Genomic DNA, 21,793 nt, shown 5'->3' on the forward strand with positions numbered 1-21,793 from the left:
TGTAACGTGCTCACGCTTAATCGCCTTATTAAATGGGAGGGCTACCAGAAAGCTAACGAGTAGCCTTTGAGGGCTGGGTGCTTGACTTTTCTGAATTGAAGAAGAGAGAAGAGTGGGGAATAACATGGCAAATACTGTATCAAACCGCTTATTCACTTCAAACTTTAATAAGCAGCCGAGTCCTCGCTGTTTTGGGGGAAATTAGAGCAATTTGGGATCCTAAAGTATCCCGTGCCCGTGAGTTTATCTGGCAAGAAAAGCACATAACCCATGATAGATGGCGAAGTCAGCCTGCCTTCCTCGGTTCAGCTCGCTTCCCTCTGCCCTACCAGCACCACATCTTCCCTCCCTCGACGATGTCTCGGCTGGTACTTTGAACTGCTGACTCTTAAATTTGCAGAGAAGACAGCGAATGCCACACAGCTTTGTTTCCAGTCAGGCTAATTTAAAGCCCATCTGAAGTTTTCACCTCCCGGATCTGTAAACGCTGCTGCTGATTCATAAGGAGACAGAGAAGTACTCTATTAATCAAACCCAGCAGAACATTTTCTACAGGAGGCATTTACGTGAACGAGAGCAGCATATGAGGTTACACTTAGCTAGGAAGAAAATTACAAGGGGATCTCAGTTCTCGTGCTTCAGGGCATAAGCTGATCACCAGATGGGGTCAGGAAGAATTTCACCCTCCTTCGTTCCTAGATATAGTGTTGCACAATAGGTAAACTATGGAGGCACAAGGAAGAAAGAAAAAAGCTGATTATAGCCCCCGATTTTCCCCCTGCTTTCTCGGGAACTACGTCCCCAAACATTGCCAGACAGAAGACAGTACGTTAGGAAAAATATTGGGTTTTAGTTTGGCAGTTCTTACCCGAAAAATGATATGCACAAGAGCCCTGACTTCACATGTCCAACAAAAAAAAACCACTAAGCCCGGCCAAGAAACCTGCTCTGGAAAGCTGGTGGGCAGAAGGTACCTTGTAATGAGTACTATCGACATATTTAATATATTATAAGCGTTTTACACTAGTTAAAGCTAGATTTCTAGATGTGGAAGAACTTTGCCACAGCTCATGTGAACAATTTTTTCGTTTCAATTCCCTGGGTGCTTTGGGTTCAAATTAACCCACTTACTTCTCTTCCTTACTGCAAATTAATAAACCAGTTGAACTTAAAAAAAGAAGAAAAAGAAAGAAGAAGAAAGCCACAACACTTTGTTAAAACCGCTAAGTTTCAGCTGGTATCATGTCAAAACCACTTGAAACATGAAACCAGAAATCTTCCTAGGTTGACTCAAAGACTATGTACATACTGGGAGTGCTTACCAGTAAAGGAATACTGGTATATAAGATTGGCACAGGTCTCCTGGTATAGATGCAACTGTAGCAGCAGAACGGACTTTTAAACTGGTCTAATAAATTGAGCCAAGAGTTTTGTTGGTGGACTTGCATCTAGGTGAAGTTCTCCAACAATTTTACGCAAGTGAATTGGTCAGGGGCAACACCTCTTCACGTCCTGGACAGACACAAATACGTCAGCGCAAGTTTTGAGTGTAGAAATGGCCAAAATTAGGTAAAGGTTGTTCTGACACTCTTTAGGAAAAAATAACCAGGTCTGAATTTAGAAAAATGACAAAATCGGTTTATTTTGCAGGCTTCATGGGTTTGTTGCAGACTTCTGGCATAGCTGCAGTTAAACATCTTACTTCGGTCTTATAATCTGTGACACATGGTACTTTATGATTTCTCTCAGCACAATGAAATCTGTCTCGCAGCATGCAATCATAAATGTTGCATACAGCCCTCACAAGCAACCTTTGGAGGTTTCTCCACAACCCAGCTCGTGTATTGTAACAGCGGTCAGCACGGGTGCTAGAAGGAAACCACCACATGAGAAGATTGTATTATTATTCCAATATAATATTCCAGTATTCCGATATAAAGACCCTTAAATGCTGGCGGATTCCACCACCACCAGTGCAAAACAAAAACGCTGCATGAAAACGTTCATTCTAATAGGTACTATTGCGCACAGGGAGGACAACGTGGCAGCGAGAATTTCACCAGATTCCTACTCAGTTGACTCAGATTGACTATTTTGGACTTATGGCAAAGAGATATTTTAAAAAAAAAGTCAGACATTTTCAGCTTCAAACACTATAGAGAAATCCACTTCCCGCCTAGCTTCGGTTGGAACACATCTCTCACTCTATAACAACCTCTTTTGCTGCCGTTGAGACACAAATATCCATAAGCAATTACTACCGTTGCCTGTGCAAGTCAAACCTATGGTTCTGTCTCTTACCTGTAATCTGACTCTGTCCTTGTGGATTAAAAGGACTTGGTGCAGAGTTCAGAGAGGGCCGTGGGCTCTGGGTCGGGACCCCTACTCTCATACTGGGATGAGGAATGCGCCCTAAATCACTGAGGCGTTCAGAGAACAAACTAGGTTTAGAGTCATCAAGCTTCTGTCTGTGCCCTGGAAACAGCAAATCATAAAATAAAAGCGTTAATAACAGGATTTAGTAATTTAACACACCCCCAAAAAAAAACCCCAAAATGGCCTCTAAGGACCTGTTATTAGATTTAACGGACTTATAAGTATCTCAGCTACCCCCGATAACACAGCGACATCGGTGGGGTGATTCGTGTTTTGGGCATGGTTGTGCTGGTGAAAGCCTTATCGAGTACAACTGTGCCCATACAGACGTGTAACGTGTTGCAGTTTGGATCAAAATAAGCACTTAGGAGAACACCCACACAAGGTCTTTTTTTTTTTTTTTTTTTGCGGCTTTAACTACACTAGGTAGTTAAAGGGGCAAACTTTCTTTTCCAAAAGGAAGCCTCATAGGTAAGTACAAGTTATCAAGTGGGACAATTATTCCATGCCTGGTCTATACATTGTGGATTTTTGCTACGAAAATGCAAGCTTTTCTTTGCCCCTTTTTTTTTTTTTTCTTTAACTCTGTCACAGTTGGTCATTAGCTTTCATTCCTCTGGAAGATTTTCCAAAAAGTAAATAGTCACTGACATTTGAGAAGAGCAGTATCACAAGGAAAACCTTCAAAGCTGCTGGCCACGACTGGGTCCTACACTCCCTTGCACAGTCAGCCTTCCTCAGTGCTCCCACTTCTCTCCCCAAAAACAGGCTAACTGCCCCCATGCTGTACGGCCGCATTGGGAAAAGTCATTTATGTGTGCTGGGTCGTCAAAGTGTAAAGGGGGAAAATGACAAAAGCAACAGGACGCCCCAAATGGTACTGCTCAGATTGTCATTGAGATGTTTCAAGAGTAAAGGCTTTACGTCTCTAATTGTACTTTTGCTCCTAGGTTTAATTTCTTTCCAAAGTAGTTAGAGGATGCTCCTCGCCTTTGAACGTGAGGCGCAGAAGGTGTTATTTCTAGCATTCAACGTAGGGAGAAACAGGCATGCATAGAGATTAAGGTCAGGAATAATTTTACTTAACTTCAGCCATTCATAAATCAGGCATCTAGTCTAAACTCCTCTAATGTAGACTTCCTCTACAGTTAATGGAAAGAAATAGCTACTTCCAGAGGGCAATTCATCTCCTTTGCCTCTGACACCAGTCTTAAAACGGGATGATTCACCTTCTGAATTTGCTTTCTCTTCCTTCTCTGATCAGAGAGGGAGCACACATGACTAGTTTAATTAGACGCTCTCACCATTAGTCAACATTAAATGGAATTAATCTTACCCTAAGTTACCAAGCAAGGTCACACAAAAAGCCTCCGGCAGAGCTGAAACAGGGGCTCAGAACCCTGACTGCAACCCAGAGCCACGTCTGCCTCCGTCCCTGTAAGCAGTGGCGGGGCACAGGCACGAGCAATAACTGGGTAAGGTATTTTTGTGCTTTTAACAATAAGACGGGTCCTTGGTAGGGTTTGGGCTTGAACCCTTCCAGGTGATCCCCAGTGGCTCGCGATAATCCACGTTGTCCCTCAGCAGTGTGAGCACAGCCATCTGTCTGCAGGCTACGAGAGTTCAGCTTTGCAGACACGGTCAGACTGTCCCGTCAGTTTTAGGGCCAGAGGACCAATTCTGGCACTGGTTAATTTATTTTAAAAGCATAAACGAGGCCACTGAATCTTGACACTGCGCTATCAGACTACCACTCTTCAAAAAAAACGGTGTTTTAACGGTACCTCTCACCGCAGCACTGAAGTACACGGGTTCACACCATCTAACTGGGACCATGGTGCCTACATGACATATAGGCAAAGCGACGTCAAGACTAAACAGCTAAATCCAAACTAGATTCAGAGAAATCATGGTTCTAGATAGAGAAGTGAAGGATTCAGGCTGGGAGATGAGAAGAAACTGAATGGAATTTAATTTTGGGGAAGCTTCTTTAGCAATTTAAAAAAAATTAATTAGTTGACCCATTAGTTTGTACTTTGAAGTATGATTTTTCTCCCCCAGGATGACTCAGCCTAAAAGCACAGGGTAGGCGGGAGCTTTCTCCTTAGGGAGAAGGTGCTGTTGGAGCTGACATGGGTGGCTACTCCCCTCTTCGGGAGGCATCGGTCACTTTCAATGGGGAACGGTTTTTGGTGGGCTTGTAACAACTCCGTAACGGCAGCTTAATTAACAGGATAACATCTAACCTGGTAGTCTTTAGCATTATCTGTTCAAACTACTTAAATTACAACTTGTACAAGCTGGGTGCTGCTAAATCTGAAGGAACGACTTTCAGGCACACGGGCAGTCAGTATTCTCTTGGGATCTCCTTCTCCATCTCCTCTTCCTCCACAATTTCTATGTACTTGCTTTTCCCTTTGCCAGTCGTACTTTTCCCTCTGTTTTTTTTTAAAGGCATCTCTGTCCCTTCCCCTTTTCTCTTCTACTCGTTCCTAATCACATTTCGGCAAATTCAAGAGGGCTCAAAATAAGGCAAACACAATTAGCCTATCTCCAGCCTCACAGGCCAGGGCTGACTTTGTCTGCGAACGAATCCACCCCCAAAGTGAATTTTATTTGGAACTTTCAGAGACAAATCTTTTTGCTAAAGAATCGCTAACAAACCGGTGCACAAGCTATTTTAACGGTCTTCAGATGACCCGATGAACGCTCCTTATATATAGGTCACTGCTCCTGCACCAACCTGTGCCCGATAACCCCCAGCTTTGTTTTCGTCACACTGTGTTTGCCCGTGGATAGCTTTGCTAGAAAGAGCTTATAGTTAATTATGTGTAGTAGTAGTATTATTATAATGAACTAGGTCTATCACAGAAAAACAAAATTCAGCTCTAGTGTAGGCAAGGGGAAAAAAGAAGGAAAAAAAGATGAAAAAAAAAAAAGAAGGGAAAAAAAGAAGAAAGATTCCCACATCTGGTCGAATTGAAATGATCTAGAGATGCGTGGGTTTAGGTGTTGTCACCTCCCCCCCCCCCAAAAAAAAAAAAAAAAAAAAAAAAGTAGGGAAAAGAGAGCTCTATGCACATCTGGAAGACCCCAGGCATCAATGGAACTGCAAGTCCCCAGAAACCAGCAAGGGGCCGAAGGCAGACTTGCCTTCCCCTTCTGGACATTTAAAATTTAGGGTTGTAACATGGAGTCATGTTGTGACAAAGAGATCCACAGAAGGAGCCACACTCCCCCAGCGAAATGTCCCAGTGAGATGAGATTACGTTACAGCTTCGCACGTTACGGGTTACTGTGCTTTGAGGAAAGCTAAGACGTGCTCACATTGAAAGCAAGCGGGAAACTCAACAAAAACTTCATATTCAGGAGGTGCTCACAAAGAAGCGCAGGCAACTTAAATAAATCTCTTGCCCTGATTCCTGTGCAGAAAATAAAATAAAATCCCATTAAGTACAGAGGAGCCATGAGGTATGGGCTGAAAACGCTCTAAAAAGGCCTTCTGGGCAGCACATAAGCAGCAGCAATGAAATATGCGATACATGTTTAAAACTCATTCCACAAGCTGCTTTTCATCTCTCGTTGATATATGTGTCCGTTGACAGAGAAATTCCTGATCCCAGGGGAGCGTGCTAAGAAAAGCTGTATTCCTTGGTCTCAGTCAGGAGGTGTAATTTTATTTCAGGAAAAAAGATTAGGGTAGCAAGTGTGGATAGCTCCGGGAGAATCCGTGATCGGCTGCAGCAGCGAGTACATTAAGAAGCGACATAAAGCTACGTAAAGAATAGGATAAAATAATGTCACAGCTATCCCAATGCCTGCAACACCGCATTTGGTGCCGGTTGCTCTGTTGCAGAGACAATTTTGTGGAATGGATTGGGTTTGGTGGAGGGGGAACAAAATGGTTACGAACACAGGCAGCCTCGGATAGAAAACGTAGCCCAAAAGACTGAGGTTGTCCCATGAGTTACTAAATAAAGATGGGACCCAGTGGCTATGGGAATACATCAGGTTACAGGCAAGGAGACGGGAAAGAGACGAGAAAAATTGAGAGTTAATAGGCAAAAGTTATACAAGCTGCTCCGATTTGTCTGTTGTCACAGTAGAAAACATGATAGGTATTAGAAATCCATTATTTGCTCCAAAATGACGAGCAATATTCTGGTCTCTCACCGCTACTCAGCTATTTCAAGCAAACACCAACCTGAGTATTAGTTTCTGGAGACAGAAAGCATTGCCATCAATCCACCCCAGTACCCTAGAGGTGTTTAAGAAACATCTAGATGTGGCCCTTCAGGGCATGCTCTAGTGGCAGAGATTGTAGGGGGTTTGGTTGGACTCGATGATCTCAAAGGTCCCTTCCAACCATGAAGATTCTGTGATTCCATGATTCTATGATTCTACCGGTGTTGGCCATTTTACATGAACCAAACCAGAAAATAGTCCTGAGAGAGTACTGCAGCCAGCCAGACGGTGCTCGCCAGTCCAGGACGGCCTCAAAACACGTTAAAATGGCCCGTAGAAGCTCATGTACAATTATCACATCCCAGGCATGGCAGAAGATGCGAGGAGGCTTCATCTCCAGCGTAATCATTTCAGTTTAAACGAAACGAAGGAATGCCTTCCAGATCAAAGCAAGGCAATCTTGAGGCTGCTGGATGTGGTAACTGGAAAGGGACGTGAGCTCGTCTCTCATCACTGAAGTTCCACCGATCCGCTGGAGAAGTCAAGATGTAAATCGGGCCACGGAAGAGGCTGACTTGCAGAATGTAAATGTGGTGTTGATGCTTGAAGATTTTTTACCTCCTCGGGGAGGAGGGGCGTGCGTTTTTATCTTTCAGCTTGTGGGTGTGGAACTGAAAACTAATCAGATTATGCTACACGTGGCCACGCCAGATGCTGACACTCAGGGACTCCCTTTCTTTGTACCGTGTACACCACCCACCAGTTTGTGTGTGTGTGTGTGTGTTGTTTTTTTTTTCTGGTACCAAGGAGATCTGGTTACCAGATTTTCAACAGATGCTTTTATCACTCTCAAGTGGGTTAGCTATTTTCAGTCATCGCCCAGTCCTATCTCTTTTGATTTTGCCTCAACAAGAAGAAGTATCGTGGGAGTCAGGTGCCTCCGTAAAAGAGCCAAGGGAAGGCAGAAAGGTCATGAAAGTAAGAACCTGGGCTCTCACCTGCTGGGGACGCATTTGCTGGGACACCCCAAGCAGAATGGAGGGTGACGACCCAACATGAAATACCACCATGGTTTCTGTTTGCTATGTGTCATGAGTGCGCTCAGCACCAGCTAGTGAAGTTTGGAGAGTCACTCCATGGAGTGACTACAACTGGAAAGAGCAAACAAAATAAAAATCCTTTGAACACCAGGGCCAGGAACCGAGGCTTTCTATGGCTCTGGGTTCAGTGCTGAGATTGAAAACGAAGAAAACTTTAATGGAAAAGGGACTTTCCTCCAGGCTAAGGGGTGGCAGAAAGAAGAATCATTTAGTTTACAAGCTATGAATTTATAGCCTATACACTCCAAGCTTTCCATGACTTCAAGAGAACGCCAGAGACCAAGGACCCAAGTTTTGATTATTCCCGCTGTTCTCCAAAGGTAAAGCACTTTAAAAAGGTAAAGAACGGGCACTTTTTTTCCTACTAACAGTATATGTCTTTGAGACCAGCACTCTGGTTATGTCTCCTTTAACACACTAGTGACATCTTTGTACATGCGGTAGAAGACAATTTCACACCCCAAACAGGTAGGTTACATGTCCTCTGACTTTCATCCCAGATTCTCTCCCTGCATTTCATCCCATTTGGTCCTATGGATCAGATGTAACTGGAAGGTACTGATACGGCCTTGACTGCGAATTCAGCGACAGGCTTGTAAAGCTGAAGTCAAGGCAGCCACATTTATGCCACGGTAAAGGAGTTGAGACCTGAGCCTAAGGCTTCTGAACAGCTGCTGTGCAGGGACTGGATAACGCCAAGCATTCAGCAGGAAGCAGAAATATTCATTGTTCTGTTACAAATTTCAGACAATACATCACTGCAGCAAGATGTCACTCCAAAGCAGTGTCAATCTACGCTCCGGAGGTAAAAATAAGAGCACCATAAATCAGCAAAAGCCCAGAAGACACACGTCAGCTCTTTGCAAGGAAAAACCTCCGCAGCAAGTCACAAGGGTCCCTCTTGTGTCCCTTGGCTTGTGATAAACTGTCATCCCCGGGCTGGCTTCTCCCAACCCAGTCCTACTGAATGCACCCAAGCCAAAGTTCACGACAAAAAACCCAAAACACAAAAGAGCCAAGCAATTTTTACCCAGGAAAGGGAAAAGCTTGGAACCCTTCCAGTCTCTTGGGTAAAGACACAATTATGAGAAGAAAAATATAATCCACCCAAGAGACATAATTACCTAATTAGGCCATAGGCTGGGCATAGGAAAGGTTCTTATAGTTCATAAAACAAGGAGCTACGTAGGTGCAGTAACTACAGTTAATTCAGTCAATGGAGAGAAAAAAAAAGATGTTTGTTTTTTAGATAGCTGAGGGCACCAGTTTGCATTAGACTGGAGATCTTATTCCCCTGACTGTACACAGAGCCCTATTAGTGTCAACAGGAGCCGCTCAGACGCAGGCAGCAAACAAGACCCTGTCTCTTTTTGTTCTGAGAAAACACATATTTTTTTTTACCCAAAGCAGGTAAACCCTGTACCTGAAACTACTGCAGAGAAATGGAAATAAATAAAGACAGAGGAACGTACGCTGTGGATGGGCTCAGTTCCTATCCAACGGATCTAACGTGGCCCATTGCCAAAATCCCACCGAGCTCCTCCTCCCTGACCCCTGCTCTCCCGACAGTCTGCAGAAAACTGGTACGGCTCCAAAAGGGCCAGATCCAGCTCCCAGGGGAGCCAGTTACGCTACTGTCTTCCAGGAGCTGTGGCTCCAGCCCAGGGTGAGCAGAGGCAGGGGCAGGTTTGAACCTCAGCGTAGAGGTCGAGCCCGCAGAGCATCTCTGGTGTCGATGGTCATCTCCCCACTGACTTACTGGGAGCACAAGCAAATTTCTACTCAGCTCATCTCGCGGGCAGCTCGCCCAGCACGGGACAGAGTCGGAGCTTCCGTCAGGTCGAAGGGAGGAAGGGGCAGGAAGGGTGAGGGGAAACGATCCCATGGGTGTGTAACCTGTGTCCCTTCGCGCCCATGGGAACGACTCTAACTCAACCGCTGCAAAGCCTTTGAGGATCTAAAGTGCTATCGATGCTTTTTAAAAGTCAGCTGGGGTCTGTGAAAAGCACGGATCCAGCTGAAAGACAGACCCAGAGGTCGGGGTTTTTCAGCAAATGGCAACAGCTGCAAAAGAGCCTCTCGCTCCCAAAATTTCTCCATGTAGAGAGGCAAAAAATGCCTGTTTGGAGCAGGGCTCCAGGCTGCTCCTCCAGCAGATGAAGGACTGATGGGGGGCGTGTGTCAGGGGCTGAGCTGCCCCCAAAGTCTGCACAGGGAAAGTTGGGCTACAGCAGCAAAACTGGAAGATCTAACGAATGACACCGAAAAGGTCCTTCAAGAAAAAGGAGAAGCAGAGCAGGAAGGGGCTCCAGTGGGATTGCATTTGTACCGGTTGCCTCCCAGCCTTCAACTCATCCCAGCGTTGCAGGGTCCACACTGCTCTGCACCTCTGCTGCGGTACGGCATCAGCTCCCCAGTGAAGGAGCAAGGTCTCCTATCGCTGCCGTGTGGGTTCTTTTTCTTTTTCTTTTTCTTTTTCTTTTTCTTTTTCTTTTTCTTTTTCTTTTTCTTTTTCTTTTTCTTTTTCTTTTTCTTTTTCTTTTTCTTTTTCTTTTTCTTTTTCCTCTCTTTCTCTTCTCTTCCTTGCCTTGCCTTGCCTTGCCTTCCCTTCCCTTCCCTCCCTCTCCTCTCCTCTCCTCTCCTCTCCTCTCCTCTCCTCTCCTCTCCTCTCCTCTCCTCTCCTCTCCTCTCCTCTCCTCTCCTCTCCTCTCCTCTCCTCTCCTCTCCTCTCCTCTCCTCTCCTCTCCTCTCCTCTCCTCTCCTCTCCTCTCCTCGTCTTTTCGTTTCTCTTCTTTTCTCTTTTCTTTTCCTTTTTCTTTTTTCTTTTCTCTTCTTTCTCTTCTCCTCTTCTCTTCTCTTCTCTTCTCTTCTCTTCTCTTCTCTTCTCTTCTCTTCTCTTCTCTTCTCTTCTCTTCTCTTCTCTTCTCTTCTCTTCTCTTCTCTTCTCTTCTCTTCTCTTCTCTTCTCTTCTCTTCCTTTCTTTTTTCTAAAATCTTTTGAATTCTGACTGGGATCATGGAGCTTGTTCTGCAAAGCCGAGCAACACCCCGTATGAACAGCAGCACAAAGCGGCCGGGTGGTGGAGGGAGCAGGTGGGACCCCCTTGCGCCATGATGTTCTGCCTTCACCTTTATCCATCCTTCACGAACATAAAGGAATCTGCGTGCACGTGTGCCAGGAAACCAGTTAAACATCGCTGGCATCGCCGCTCGCAGACATTAAAGACAACTCATATAAACAGAGACTGTCAGGCAAGTCTCGGTCCCTGCCTTAATTCCCTTTGCATGCCGATATCTGTTACACTTCCCCCCTTCTCCTCCCTCTTTTTTTAGCAGAAGAGGAGAAGAGGGAGAGCAAGGGCCGTCCTGCAATAGCGCAAGAGCTCCTCATTCTGCCTTTATCATCCTCATCCTAACCCAGCAATACCTTTGCAGAGGAAGGCTTTCCCCCCCTCCCGAAGGCAGCTATCCCATCAAGGGCCTGCCAACTTCTCTTGCTTGCTGCAGCGACCGGCAGTAAAGATCATAGCAAAGGATGGGGGCGAGAGGAGGGGGAGAAGAGAAAAAAAATCTCCTTGAACTGGCCTCCCTCCAGCTGGCAGGAGGGGATGGTTTTCTTAATGCTTGCGAAACCTGATTACTCTAAAAGAACGAAAAAGGGGGAGGGGGGTGATGTAAACACAGCTATTAAACCAGACTTAAGGCGCTTAGTTTAAATCTAGTCTAAGAGCTCTCTGAAGCTCCGCTGCTCCGCTCTCCAGACATCAATAAGGTGCATTTTCATTTTTGGTTTTGTTTTACGCCCCCAAAACCAGGAGCGTATTGCTGGCTGAACGCTGCGGTTACAATGGGAATTCAGGCATGGAAGAAACAACAGTTAAGCAATAATAGATGGATGTGTGCGTGTTTGCACTCTATCTTTCAACAGATTGTTTTGCTGCGTTCGAAGACTACTGTGTTTATATCCATGCAGCAGGTTTTAAGCAGATTGTTTAAACTCGATTAAAGTGGGATATTTCTAAAATAACCTTACTAATAAACTTCAGATGGCCGAAGAAACCTGAAAACGTGGTTAAAAATAAAAAAGATGCCATTTCAGTCTACACTGGCGGGGGTAACATGATATAAACTCCAAAAGAAAACAGTCTTTACAAGTTTGACTTGAAGGATTATCTTGTGTATCAGCACCCTCTGTGGCAGAGTAGCATTTATCCACGTATCCACCCATGTTAATGCTGTTGCACAATTTACTACAGCCGTGATAGACACATAATTGCTTTATCCACCCAAGTGTAATAAACGGAGTCTACTATGTTAATCCTCGTATTCTTATTGTCTGCGAATGCCAAGTAAGGGAGAGACGTACGCTGAAAACCCTACCCTCTCCTTCCAAAACTACCGGAGTTTACTCACCCCCAGACCTGCTAAAGTGTTCTTATTGCATTCCACTCCCCTGCTTGCAGCGCCAAGTATTTTGAGTAGTATCAAGTTATTGTTATACAAAGGGCACCTACACCCAGGCTATACGGAGGCAGAAGCCAGGATGCAGCAGCCTTTAGAAAAAAACCAAAACCAACCCAACCGCCCTCAAACATCTTTTCCTACTCTGTAAGTAAACCCGGCCAAGTATTATTTGTTCCTGGGCATAGCACAGAAAGTAATTAACCTGTCCTTCTAAAACCGGACATCTATTCAATTTGCGTGGAGTCTGTCTGACTGTTGAGAAATGTCGTTTAGCTGCTGGCCCATCAGCGTTTTCCACAAAAATCTATAAAGATTTTTTATTTTGAATGTCAAAACCAGGCGTATCCTTTAAAAGGTTTACAGATTCCTGGCGGCTCCATGAGCTTAGGTTTGTGGCATCAAATTTGTAATGACAGTTTGATGGATGTCTCCCTTTCTTCCTCCTGAAAAGTATAAAGAATTGGTGGTTCCCCCAGTAAATATTACGCTTAATGCCGTTCTTTGTTCTTATTTATGCACTCAAGTGTGTAAAAAAGTCTCGTGCTGCTGGCAATGAGTGAGTTTATTGGGGTAACTTTCACGTTGCAGAAGGTAGTCAACTTTCTGTGTAACCAGAGCACTTGCACAAGCACCTACACCATGTGCGAGTTTTAAGATGGACAGCCTTAAGGGGCACATAATTGTTGCAGCTGGGCTTAAGAGAAGAAACGTTGGCCTGAAGATCCTGCCAACAATCCTGGAGGTGAGTAACAGTTTTTATCCCCTTGTTATGCTCCACCTCTATCTGCCAACGCCAGCAGGGACATTTCCATCCCAGGTGGAAGCTGGGGTGGACTTATCTCTGCTTTCAAGTCTTTGGGGGAAAGAAAGTGTCATTTAAAGGCTACATGATAGAATCATAGAATCATCTAGGTTGGAAGGGACCTTTAAGATCATTGAGTCCAACCATCAACCTAACTCTGACAAAAACCATGTCCCTCAGCACCACATCCACACGTCTTTTAAATACCTCCAGGGATGGTGATTCCACCACTTCCCACACAGCTACAGGGGATGGATGAAGGAGAGTTTGGTGTTAGAAGGTTGCCCACTGACTATCAGTAGTGATAGTGAAATGGAAGGCATTTTATGCACTTTTGGCCAATTCTTTATTAACTTGGATGATGCAATACAAAGCACAGTTATAAAATCTTGAGATGACATCCAGTAGGGAGGGATCCTCCAGACTTTGGAGAACAGGCTCAGAATTCGAAATGATCTTAGCGAACTGGAGAAATGATAGTTGCCATGTCATTAGTAAAATGACATGCAGTAAAAGTTGAGTGCATCGTACTACACTTCGGAGCAAGAAATCAAACGGTCAAACGCCCCACAAGGACAAGCCGATATGCCAGCAGCACTGCGGGGGAAGATGTGGGGGTAGCAGGGACTTGCAAGTTGAATGGGAGTCAATAATAAAAGTCTGCCTTTAAAAAAAAATAAAAATCAAGTAAATGTGGTTCTGGGAAAGATTAATGGTTATGTTGCATAGAAGACATAGAAGGTAACTATTACACTCTGCTCAGAAGTGGTGAGACATCAGCTGGACCGCTTTATCCAGTTTGGGACACCACCCTCTAAGAAAGATACAGACAAACGAGAGAGAATCCAGAGAAGAGCAAGAGGAGCGATAAGAGATTTAGAAAGCATGACCTACATGGAGAAGTCGAAGGAAATACATTTGTTTAGTCTAGAAAAGAGACGAGCAGGAAAGGACATGATAAGAGTAAAATGTTTTTGAAAGAAAATGGTAATCAATTGATCTCCATGTCAGCTGAGAGCTGGCAAGAAAAAGCTGGCTTCATTTGAGGTAGAGGAGATTTAAGAGATTAATGTAGGATATTAGCAAACTCCTTTTTAAGTATAGAAGAAAAACACAAAAAACAGACTTGGTAAGTAAGTGGAAGGCACAGTACTGGAGGATTTAAGAATTTGGACAGATGTCAGTGATGATCTAAGCATATATAATACTTCCTCTGAGGAAAAATGGACTAGGTCGCCTGAGGTTTCTTTTAGCCCTACTGTTCTAGGACTGAGTGATCGTCTGTGCTTGGGTAAGTCACGTACACAATATTTTTCACATGAGTACATCAAGTCAGGCAGCTCATGCTAACTGTGGGCCTGGTGCTACGAAGAGGTCAGCATCTCCCACTGCCATGAAAGGGCACAGTGAAACGCTGCTTAGGTATTCCGGACCACAAGGAACCTGAGTTTGGAAATGCTGGTCTTAACCCCCCTGTGCCCGAGTTTTCTATGGCTCTAAATTCAGAATAACTGTCATTTCTTTGCCTCACAGTGGCTGTTACAAGATTGATTTCGTCATTAGCTTAGCAAGCATGACTCTCATTTTCCACTAGTTTTCGGGGAAGACGCAATGAAGTTAACACTAGAGTTTCATGTCCAATGCTCAAGAGTGTTCCTGCATCCCCAGATGCAGGTCTAGAAGATCACTAACATGTTACTAGTCCACGATTGGTTTTGGCTGTTGCTTTCTTATTTGTGCATCTGCTGGTTCCTTGAAGAGAGATGGTTCTTCTTCAAGGGATGGGCCAGAGCGTTCCTGGCCATCCCCTTCTGCTAAAAAACCTACGTGCCTCTCTCTATGCTGGTATGAAGAACAAGCGACATCAAAATGACAAACTTCTTGGGGAAAAAATACCAACACTAAGCCTGGAAGCAAATATTTTTGAGAACCTATGTCTTCTATGAGAGTGTAGGGAACTCCTCAACGCAGTAAGAGATTATAAAACCTTGGGATTTTCCAACAAGACAGCCTCATTATTTGCTCCTGGAAGTGCTTCATTCATAACTCTCCCCACTGGATTATTTTTTTTTTTCCTTTGGCGGAAAAGCAAAGCTACATTCTGCTGTGAGCTACACAAACACAAATCCTGTCCTTGCTACAGAAACTCCAGCCCTACATACATCCATCTCACGTGAAAGCCCCCCCCGAGCCCTAAGGCTGACTGCCTCTACCCCGGACCGTCTGTTTACTAACATCATGCCCAAAACTCATTAAACCATTGAGATGCAAGTCGTTGACCAAAGTTAAGCCTGTCCTAACGGGCTTTGCGGGTTGCTAATTCGGTGCCTAAGCCAGGTGTTTAACCTGCTCAGGGGCCATGCCTTGTACCGAAAGCCCCAGGGGGGACAGAAGGGAGGGAGGTGAGTGACACAACTGCATTTGGCTGTGAGGAATGTAATATTTTTTGGAAGGGCTCTGACAGGGGGCTGACCCTTTCGCCGACAGTTGTAAAGTTTGTTTAGTAACGGGGAGCCTCCTGTGAACTTAAAAACAATAGGAAAACAGAGGCCTGGAGAATAAATCTCACCCCCTGCCCCAGTTGCCTGTGCGTTTGGCTACCAGAAGGTAACAAATCCCCAGGAATGCGGGCGGTGGGGGGGATGAGCCCGCGAGAGGGACCTGGAGGGTGGCCAACACAAGCAGTGGGCGATGCCATTCACGGCGCGGTGAACTGCGCTGATGAACACCCTGGGAAAGCCTGGGAAAGGCTGGGGCTACCACAGGCAAAATGTCCCCTACGACTGCTCCGGCTGCTTCTGCAGGGAGCTCTTCAGGAGCTTGTCCCACAGAAACCCCAAACACCTCTTTTCCCAATTCCAGCCACAACGAATTTAATAGAAAGTGGGCTTCTCCTCAAGGCATGGCAGAGAAGATCGGTCCAAACAGGACCTGATTTTTATTTCTGAATTCACGAGTCTCCTTTGCTCATACACCGGGGGAGCTCACACGGCATTAATTTTTGGTCACTGGACAGGATGTAGCATACGAGACAGGGAAACCTCTGTCTCATCACCAGTCCCCTGAGCCGCACCATCCTCTCCCAAGTTCATTTTTTAAAGAAGATTAGCGCTCACAGACTTCACTTTGACCCTGCTGTCACTACTCCATTATTTCACTGCTAAAAAGAAATCCACTTGGGCATTACATTGTGGGTGCTGGAAAAAGGAAAAAGCAAGAAACAGAAGCTGTAGACGCCTCGTTACAAAAATCGCAAGTCGTTCAAATGGTCATCTGTGAAGTTGATAGCTTTCAAAGATGTACACAAGCACACACATACAGCCCTACCTATATATATATACATATTTATATATATATATATGTATATATATGTATGCTTCCAGCTTGGAAAGTTGTTAGAACGCTTTAGATCATCACTGGAATGTGCTTCGAATAATCTCTAACTATTTTATTATTATTTTGGTGAGTCATTAAGTTTGGATGCCCACTACAGTGCACCAGTGGAAAACATCTCTGCAATGCAAGAGTGGCAAGGATTTTTTATTCTGCTCTCTTAAAACAGGCAGAAATAACGCTTAAGTACTTAAATTCTGGAAATACTCACCATCCCCAGGCTATTAATATCGTCTCAATAGCTCGTTCTATTTAAAGCAGGTTTCTTTCTTTGGGTTTTATTTTGTGGGTGGCAAATCCTCATTTAATTCACAGGATAAAAACGTATGAACCTACAATTGGAAAAATGGGATTGTATGGGGCCCAAACCGTCCGCCAGAACCATGAATAGAGGCTTGCCACCGTCTTCAGCGCGAGACAGCCTGGCCCTGAAGTCTTTACAGCTTGTACAAATTTGAATTTTATTATTTCCTTTCTTTTTAATGTCATATGACTCATTTTAAGGAATAATATAGCCGCTTCCACTGTAATGGTTACAGTTATTTGTCTGTGAGGCCAAAACTTGATCCCTTGGTTATGGAATTTTAGATACAAGCTGTGTAGTCTACCTTTTAGCCCTACCGATTGCTTTTTTTCCACTGAGAGAATAAAGCACACTCAAGCCATGGGCAGCATTTATTACTGGACATATGAGGGGTTTCCTTTCTCTTTAAGCACAACCCTGATTTAATTCCGTCAAAGAATGATGGAAAATAGAACGCAAAGTGCTCTTGCCCTTTTGTCCAAGAAAAGTAAAACAAGCAACGTTGGTGATGCTGAAGAAATTGGATATCTTTTAGTGGTGCGTTGCCTTGGGTTTTTTTACAAGTAAAACTCATCTGTCTTAACCAATTTAAATGAAGTAAAAAGGCAACAACAAAAAAGAGAGATGGAAAACTTTTTCCAGCTTCAACACAAACTGTGAGGAAGTCAAAGCTTAAAAAAAGAAAGCTATTTTTTCGGTAAAAGTCTACAGAGAGCTCAGCGCTATGACAAAAGAAGAAATTCGGGGTTTAACTCTTCGCCAGGTAGGATGGATCGTTCCTTGTGCTTTTGCTCCAGCTTCCCGCAAGGCCTACGGGATTATTCTCACAGCTTTTCTCATTCACAGGAGTTTGGCGGTGAGCGTCCCCATCAATGACCAGTTTTGATGCATAAACAAGTTATTCCTCCCTTGACAAAAGACACCGTGCGCTAACAATTCCCCTTCATCAAATGATCAACATTAGACTAAGACTGAACCCAATTCCTAATCTCTGACGGATTTCGATGGCCAAGCTACTGCCAAGGGTGATCTGCTGCCAAGCCCACCCCCCAGCATCTGGCAGCATTTCCAACAAGACATTGGTTCAAAATGATGTAACTTGCATACGTTACGGAAAATATGCTCCCTTCTCCATGATACTGATGTTTCACTGCACCACTTGAACAGAACATCTATCCCCGAGACTCACTCTCTCACCAGGTGTGGTGGTAATTTACTTCCTGCACATCACTCAGATTTGAGAGTGAAAAGTGTTTTTTCCGGTTTTGCTTTTCTTTGATAAAATTTCTTGAGAGCATTTGAGAATAGCTGATATTACTCTTTGCTAAGGCTTTGAGAATGTTTCTTGCGTTCCTTTTGATTGTGGCATGAATCAATATCGCTAAAATAAATGGATGCACACTGGTAAAAAACTGATGCAAGAGAGAATTGTGGCAGCTGAATTTAAAGCGAAAGTCAAGGCTCGCTCACTTGACAGTTAAGATAACTGTACCTCTACTAAGCTCTGTGGTTTTCACACCTTCGTATTTGGCTTTTAGATGTTTCCTTCTCCGCTTTGACAAAAACAGCGACTTGAAAAACTGGTCAAAGGCCTTCTCCCTTAAGGAGCGGGTCCCCCACCCCTGCCAGGCAGGGACGGGTACCCAGCTCCTGGTGGTTGCTGGGAGTATCCTGAGCACAAGGAGCCGGGCTCTGCCCACGCCGGCCCAGGCACGGGACCACGGCCCCGCAGCACGGCAGCATCACGAGCGCCACTGCGCTGCCCAAAGGTGTCGCGTCCCCCATCGTCTCAGACCGGGGTAACCCCACCGTCACCTGTAAAAGTGGCAGGAGGTGACGTGCCAGGGAGGATGAGGCGCACTGTAATTAAATCCCGTCCTTTGTATTTTATTTTGCGTGCGTGCGTGCGAGTTAAGTGGCCTCATTTAAAGCAAGGTAACATCGTTTCCACTGGCTGGAGTTTCTAAAAGTACCATTCCTTATCCTAAACTTAAGCATAACTCACTCTGATGGAGTTTCTCTGTTATGCAGTTTTGGTGTGTACACGTGACGGTACATTCCTTCCCTGTCTCTAATTTTGTTCAGAAGCAACGCCATTTATCGCTGCTTCAGTACACCGAAAAGCAAGCTTACGTGTGTATGCAAACAAACACGCCAACAGCCTCCCACGTGCTAAAAATGACATTTTTGTGTCTGCTCACAAGGAAAAAGAAGGATTAATTATGCACAAACATAACAACTTTCCCTAACTCTGCCTGGAGATGTGGAAGAGAAGTGGCCCTGCAATCACGTCTCTTCGGAGAATACTGCCATATGGTTTTAACAGAGGTTTATTTCCTGAAGCAAGAGAGGACTGCAGATTCTCAATCCAACTAAAATAATTATGCAGACAATTTCACTCCATTACTTTCAGTGGAACCCAAGCTGTGTGGTCCTCACATGCTTGCTGACACCTTTAAAGAGACATTAAACCATTTTTACATCAAATTCCCATAACGGGTGGGATGTAGGACGAATTTCCTGGAAGATTAGCACCTGTCGCATCGCATGAGGCTTGCCTCTGACTGCTGCGTTAATTCCCTGCCGTTGGCAGACAGCAAAACTGCCACCGAAGCCTCCGGAATACGGAGCAGCGAAGCACCAACCATATCTCTACAGAGGGAAACTTCTCCCCTGCACAATTATTTTACCTCCCATATCGGCCCCCGAAACAGCACGGGACTTAAGTACAAATGGGTGCCCCACATCAAGCGCAAGGAAATGGAAATAAAGCCCTGAATTTCAGCGTTGGGGTTACGTTACGAGCACCACGCGGAGACTTTGCGGAGAGCTTTTTTCAGAGCCACCCTGGGCTGCCGATCTTTCCCCTCAACTAGACAGATCGCAGTATAAAACTTCCAATCTTTCAATCGGCAGCGGGTAAAAATCCAAGCAAAATGAAACCGTTTTGACTCGAAACAATAAAACGTGTATTAAACCATCACCTACCCAACTTTGAATGTAAACTACTGGAATCCCGTAAAAACAGGGATGTTGACCAAGACACACAGTGATTAAAGGATATTTTAGAGGGAGAAGGGAGACCACCCTTAAAGCATGGAAATATCCCTTTTTGGACTAAAACGCAATCTGGCTTTTTTTTCGGCAACTGTGTCTGATTTGAGTTACAGTAGCTAGTTTATGGAATTAGCAAACATACTTCGTTTCAGACTAGCAAATCCAATTAAATCAGCCAAAAGCATCCACATACTTCTAGTGTGCCAATCTGCCTACGGTGTTAGAAAGACGCAATTCCTGGTAGCAAAGGGGTGAAGGAAAGGGAAGAAGGTTTGCCACAGGATCGGGGGATTTTTCATAGTGTAAAATGCTAATTTTTTCAGATCAAAAAGGTAAATGTAAAGAAAAAAGTGACCGAAACGATGAGATCAGATGGGAAACCAGGTATACACCAGCAGCAAACCGCAGGGCACAACCGAATGGTGCACGGGGTTGTTTTCTTGATGGTTTGCAAATCTTGACGCAGCTTGAGGCTACTGAACAAGCACCTTCCTCTGCCAGGCACGGGAGCTCTGCAACGGTTAATGGCACGCTCTGCGTGTGTGTGGCCCGAGCGGCGAGGAAATCGAGCAGGAAACATGTTTCTAATCTTTTTCTAGTGGCAATTTCAACATTATGCTGCAGATAAATTATGGTAATGTAAATAGTAAAATCCAGTTCTCGGTTCTTCGGCTCGGCGTCTGCCACCACCTTAAGGTTTCCGCACGTGGGACGGGCGCGGGATGCTCCGGTACGGAGAGGAGGTTTTGTGCTCAACTCCTGATGGTGCCATACGCAAGGCAGTCTCCTCTCCGCTTTCCCTGCCGCGTTTTATCCCTCTGCGTTGTAAGATCTGGGGAATTTTCTCCCATTTCAAGTCTAGGGAGTCCGGTACCAAAAAATCCCCCTCCTAGCTGTGGCGTCGATATGTCTTACCACAAAGCAATTGCACCTCTGATAAAATTGTGAATGTTTATCAACCGTTATCAAAGCTGCCCTTACTAATACAACCAAATAAGGTTGGTTTCTTAAGTCAACAGTACTTTCTCGGTCCCATGCCCAAGCAAAACGCTCCAGCTGAGCCTTTCAACACAGGGAAGAAATACTGAAGACGTTAGCAATGGCATTGTCTTTCTGTAACACTCTAAAAAAAGCTACGGATATATTTTTGTCCAAGCTGGATTTAACAATGCTTGCTCTCCCCCCAAACTTTCTGTTTTCAAAACAAAACCTAAATTTCGGGCCAACGTTTCCTGTGGTGATCGTTGTGGTTAAACAATATTTGTGAGCTTTGCATGCTTGATAAGGTCTCTCAGCAGAGTTGCTTGTCAACTGAGGTGTGGCAAATGGAGACAGAGGTGAAACCCAGCAGAAATGGCCAGATCCAGTTCTCCTCTGAGTTCACGGCAAAACTCCCACTTACTTCAAGAAAAACAAGGTTTGGGCTGATGCAGCCATTCCAGTTAGAGTCTGGTTTTGCGGGGAGAAGGATGGCAGCTTTTCTTGTGTTATTCACTGAAACAGGAGGAAAATGCTCGAAAGGATGAGACTGCTGGGGTTTGGCCAGCTGCACCTACTCTTCACGCTACACGCCGCAAACGTCTAAAGTGGGTCTTGGGGAAATTACCCGTGGTGGTTTTGAGGTTTTAAACAAGGACACACACACCAAAAAAAAAAAAAAAGACAGGAAAACGGCACTCGAAGACTGATTCACTCTATAAATTGATTTAACTTTCTGACAGTTGAACTGAAAGTTCAAAGAGGCAAGCTGGTTTATCAAGATGCAACCCCGCTTTGAAATCATTTAGCCAAAATGCCACCTTCTTCCTTGAGAAAATTTTGGCTCTCCAAAAGTATTAATTTGGCAGTATTATGAGTCATGTACTCAGCACACTTTCTCCCCAGTCTGACATGGACAAGAGAGACCAAACCTGCATAGAGACCTGCTCAATAGGCAGGGCCATGATTATGTATAAGTCAACTTTAGCTTAGTAAAACAAGCACCATTGCTTTAAAAACGGCTAGCGAGAATTGGCGTCCTCACCAGTGAATAACGTCAGGTAATTTGGGGACTTTGCAGAAAAGTTGGGAACTCAGCAGTCCTCTAAAAATGAGCTAATCACATGAAGCAGAA

General features: G+C 44.7%; 1 protein-coding gene across 4 annotated transcripts in view; it reads right to left on the reverse strand.

The window, feature by feature from the left end:
* The window catches only part of RUNX2 (RUNX family transcription factor 2), a 164,918-nt gene that overhangs the window by 107,030 nt on the left and 36,095 nt on the right, over positions 1–21,793 (reverse strand). For 2 of the 4 annotated variants that reach the window (XM_063330637.1, XM_063330639.1), the window contains exon 4: positions 2,302–2,475. The exons of the other annotated variants lie outside the window; for them this stretch is intronic. In XM_063330637.1, coding sequence (XP_063186707.1) covers positions 2,302–2,475 — 174 coding nt within the window. The remainder of the gene's footprint in view (positions 1–2,301; positions 2,476–21,793) is intronic. 4 annotated transcript variants of the gene reach the window in all.

This window comes from Chroicocephalus ridibundus, chromosome 3 (assembly GCF_963924245.1).
Source record: "Chroicocephalus ridibundus chromosome 3, bChrRid1.1, whole genome shotgun sequence".
Taxonomy (NCBI): domain Eukaryota; kingdom Metazoa; phylum Chordata; class Aves; order Charadriiformes; family Laridae; genus Chroicocephalus; species Chroicocephalus ridibundus.